Source organism: Camelus ferus, chromosome 22 (assembly GCF_009834535.1).
Source record: "Camelus ferus isolate YT-003-E chromosome 22, BCGSAC_Cfer_1.0, whole genome shotgun sequence".
Classification (NCBI taxonomy): domain Eukaryota; kingdom Metazoa; phylum Chordata; class Mammalia; order Artiodactyla; family Camelidae; genus Camelus; species Camelus ferus.
Genome location: NC_045717.1, coordinates 20,071,272 through 20,076,195, shown reverse-complemented (window position 1 = coordinate 20,076,195; position 4,924 = coordinate 20,071,272). Strand labels below are relative to the sequence as shown.

Below are 4,924 nucleotides of genomic sequence, written 5' to 3'. Positions count from 1 at the left end.
GTGCATGGTATTTTAATCCATATATTTACAAACACATTCTCATTATTATTGTTATTAATATTGTTAATATTTTAAAAGTCAATGTTTTGTTCACTTTTTTTCTACGTTTATACCAATTTCTTGGCTAATCATTGCTTCCTGAATAATGTTTTTTTCTTGACTCAATTTGTTTTATCTTGAAGTAAATCCTTTAGTAGTTTTTTCAGCAAGGGTTTATACATAGTCTACTCTCTCAACCTTTGGCTGAAACAGGAATATTCAGGGGAGCATCCTTGAGCCAAAGATTGACATATGAGTTGCTGTAAACACTTAATCATTGGTTCAAGATGCAAGACATATGTAAGTTGATATCACAGACTGGAGATTAAGTGTAATCTCTTCTTATCTTCCAGAACCATCTCAATAACACTCACGTAACTTCCCCCTTTCAATACTTCCAGAGGAAGCACATCTATGGAACCAGACAACCAAACCAGGGCATCTGGGTTTATCCTCCTGGGACTCTCAGAAAAGCCAGAGCAGGAGGCCCTCCTCTTTGCTCTGTTTCTGTGCATGTATGTGGTCACAGTAGTGGGGAACCTGTTGATCATCCTGGCCATCGGCTCAGATGCTCGCTTCCACACCCCCATGTATTTCTTCTTAGCCAACCTCTCCTTGGTTGATTTTGGCTTGGCCACCAACACTGTCCCCAGAATGCTGGTGAGCATCCAGATCAGGAGCAAATCCATATCTTATCCTTGCTGCCTGACCCAAATGTACTTTTTCCATTTCTTTGGCATCATGTCTTAATGGCCGTGATGGCTTATGACAGGTTCATGGCTATCTGTCACCCCTTACATTATGCCACCATCATGAGCCCACGCCTCTGTGGCCTGCTGGTCGGTGGCCCATGGGTGTTTTCCTGCCTCATCTCCCTCACCCACATCCTCCTGATGGCCCGTCTGGTCTTGTGTGGCAACAATGAGTTGCCTCATTACTTCTGGGACCTCAGTCCGCTGCTCAGACTTTCATGCACTGACACCTCGGTGAACGAGATCTTTGTGTTCATTGTGGCAGGGATGGTGATAGCCACACCTTTCATCTGCATCCTGGCCTCCTATGCTCGCATCATTGCGGCCATCATGAAGGTCCCCTCTGCAGGTGGCAGGAAGAAAGCCTTTTCCACCTGCAGCTCCCACCTGTCCGTGGTCACCCACTTCTATGGGACCACCATTGGGGTCTATCTGTGTCCTTCGTCTGTCCGCACAGCCGTGAAGGAGAAGGCATCCGCTGTCATGTACACCGCAGTCACCCCCATGCTGAACCCCGTTATCTACAGCCTGAGGAACACAGACCTGAAGGGGGCCCTGAAGAAACTTTTTAACAGAAAAATCACCTCATCTTCTTGACCACCAGGACACCTGGGAGCTTCCAGAGAGTTAAGATCGAAACATCTGGGTTCTTGGGCAAAAATTTGGGATTGTGTGGGTTGGGAGAGCAACCACTTTGACTTCAATTGCAGAAGCTTTAAAGGTAACCTCACGGTAGCCCTGTAACTATATTTCTCAATTACTGGGGCTACTAAGGGTCCTTTTGGGTCTGTCTCATGCTGCATTCCTACAAGGATTTGTCTAGTTCTAGCAGATTCGATTTATCCTGGTTCAGAACCCATTGAGCACTCAACAAATATTTACTGAGTGTCTATTCTGGGTTTGATGTTAGATGCTGGACATAGTGTCATGAGCAGGAGATACAAATGCCCCCACAGTTTATAGTTGAGTGTGGGAGAAGATATTGAACACTTAGTTATAATAGAATGGAATATGAACCTGAGTGGAATGATGGAGTACAGTCGGAACACCCAGCAGAGTCTGGAAGGAAGAATCAGGGAAAGTCTCCTGGGAGGGATGATCCCAAAACCCAAAGTATAAGATGGTGGTGTTCAGGCAAAGGGAGGAGAAAAAGCGTCTCAGAAAAACACGACGACACTTGGAAAGATGAGAGAGCAAGAGAAAGAGAGAGAAGAATGCATCCATGAAGGGAAAAATCTTGTTACGGTGAATGACTTGGGGATGCTAGGTCATTAGGGCATTAGGACCAACCTGAGTTGGGCCTTTCTCCAAAGAACCAGGCAGTTAACTTGACTTCCAGGGACCAAAGTCAGGGGGCAAGTGGATGAGTTAGACAGCCCCTACCCACTCCCATCACTTATCCTATCTTCTGGCAGAGCAAGATGGCTTGTGCTAGATAAAAGTTGTGTGAGGCACAGGGGAGAAAGAGATTCAGACCGTGCACTAAGAAAGCAGAGGAACCATCGCTGGATGGCATGTATCTTCACAGACAAAGAGGAAGATACCAGTCAATTGAATCATGAATCTCTAAACCCAAGGAAAAAATCGAGGCATGTCTCAACTGACATATGTGCCTGTGGAATGTATACACTGCTTATACCAGGAAGTGAAATTTGTTTATTGCAGATTTTCCTTATGCCATCTTACCACGTTTCTTTGTTTTTTAACTGAAGTATGGTCAATTACAGTATGTCGATTTCTGGTGTACAGCACAATGTCCCAGTCATGCACATACATAACATATTTATTTTCATACTTTTTCATTAAAGGTTATTACAAGATTTTGAACATATTTCTCTGTGCTATACAGAAGAAACTTTTTTTAACCTATTGTTATATATAGTGGCTAACATTTGTAAATCTCAAACTCCCAAATGTATCCCTTCCCCCATATCCCTTTCCCTGGAAACCACAGGATTGTTTACTATATCTGCAAATCTGTTTTTGTTTTGTAGATGAGTTCATAGTGTCCTTTTTTTTTTTTCAGATTCCACATGTGAGTGATATCAAATGGTATTTTTCTTTCTCTTTCTCGCTTACTTCACTTAGGATGACGATCTCTAGGTCCACCCATGTTGCTGCAAGTGGCATTATTTTATTCTTTTTATGGCAGAGTAGTATTCCATTGTATATATACCACAACTTCTTTATCCAGTCATCTGTCGATTTACCACGTTTCTCTGCACTGTCTCATTTCATCATTCTGAAGTTCCTATGAAAGCAGCACATTATATTTATGTCTAGTGTGGAGTAGCCCTAATACACACACAGAGATCTATGACTAGAATGAAATGGGCAGTGACTCTGAATGGGGCCAGAAGTTTTCAAATGGTGCTAAGGAGCTGACACCCTCTTAAGCAGAATGGCTTTGAATAATCGTACATCTAACTTGCTTCTGTTGCTTTCCTTTCAAGAGAGTTAAATTAGGCTTTCTCAGTTGAACAAACAGACCTCCAGCCCTGGCCCTCTGGTAGGTTGGACAGACAGTGAAAAATTCACTTTCTGGTAGATAGTCTGGTGAAGAAAATCCAGAATTTAAGAATACTGGAGGGGGAGGGTATAGCTTAGTGGTAGAATGCATGCCTCGGATGCACAAGGTCCTGGGTTCAATCCCCAGTAACTCTGTTTAAAACAAACAAACAAACCTAAAATTATCCCCCCCATTAAAAAAAATTTAAAAACCCAGCAGAATACTAGAGTTGGCCAAGGGGAACCCATGAATCTTTTTGGAATAATCCCAACTCAGGGGAAAGTTGATTCACAGCCCTCCTGCCACATGAATGTAAGTGGTTACAGTCCTGTGGGGAGCGGACTGGAGTGGCCAGCGATGGGAATGGATTAGAACCTGGGGGCTCACAGAATTCCGTGAACACCTGTTTCTTGTCTGAGTTGAAGCACTTTTTTAACCTCTTTCCCTCTCCTGTGCAATGAGGGATGCCCCGCCCCAATAAAAATCTCTTAAGATTCTGTCAGCCAAACTATCTCTGCCCTGTCTTGTGTTAAGAAGTTAAGGCCACGACTCCAGGTGAGAGTTGTCCTGGTGGCCCTTACAATATCAACTTCCAACATCTGTCAGCATTGATATATGTTTTATGATTCATTCAACACATATTTACCAAGTGCCTAGTTTATGCCAGCTACTGTTGTAAGCACTGGCAATAGAACAGTGAGAGAGAGGGAGAGGGAGAGGGAGATGGAGAGAGACGCCCTTCCCTGTGACTGCAGAGGTTTAGCGCAAGGGAGCTTCTTGGCGGGGAGGGAACGAGGTAACCGTTCTGTATCTTGGTATCAGAACAGTGACTCTGAAGGGGCTAGAAAACTTAAATGGTGCTGCCTCTCCAGATCCCACAAATCTACACGGGATAAACCAACAAGAACGGTACACCAGAGAAAAAGTTAACTTCACTAATACTCATTTAAAAATAAAATTGAACAATAGAAAACAAGTCAGCTATTCCCAGTTCAGCAGGGAAAACACCATAAACAAAGAGATAATCCATGTGCCAAGTCATTACCACGGGTGAGAAGGACTTCAAAGGCATAACCAAGGGTATGTGACAGCGGCCAAGGGGGAGGGTGGTATTTTAATCTGGGGATTTCAGTCTCTATTAAGGTTGGGGGTTTCTGAGAGCAATGAGTCTCTATTAAGGTGACCTCTGAGCTGAGCCCTGAATCAGGCCAAGAGGGAAAGTACTCTTCTGAAAAAAGTGGGAACAGTGTCCCAGAAGAAGGGAACTGCACATGCAAAGTCAGGAACAAGTTAGTATTTAAATAAGTTTTAAGGGGTTGTCCATGTTTTTATATATATATATATTTTATTTATTTATTTTTTTTATTTATATATTTAGTGTGTATGTGTGTGTGTGTGTGTGTGTGTGTGTATATATATATATATATATATATATATATATATATATATATATATATATAAGATTTATTTTCTTCTTAATCCTGGAACACAATCTCGCAAGCGTTATAAACCCAACATAGAACTTGGCTTAAAAAACCAACAGTTATTGTCTTAGAGTTTCTGTAGTGCAAGAAACTGGGCGTGGCTTAGCTAGGTGACTGTGGCTCAGGGTCTCTATAAGGCT

General features: G+C 42.6%; 1 protein-coding gene across 1 annotated transcript; it reads left to right on the top strand.

Annotated features, from left to right (window-relative positions):
- The first annotated feature begins 453 nt into the window (after positions 1 to 453).
- Positions 454 to 1,388, top strand: LOC102513645 (olfactory receptor 24). Its single transcript, XM_014554788.1, is given in 2 exon segments — positions 454 to 781; positions 784 to 1,388. Coding segments are annotated over 2 exon segments (933 nt in total).
- Positions 1,389 to 4,924: the final 3,536 nt, after the last annotated feature.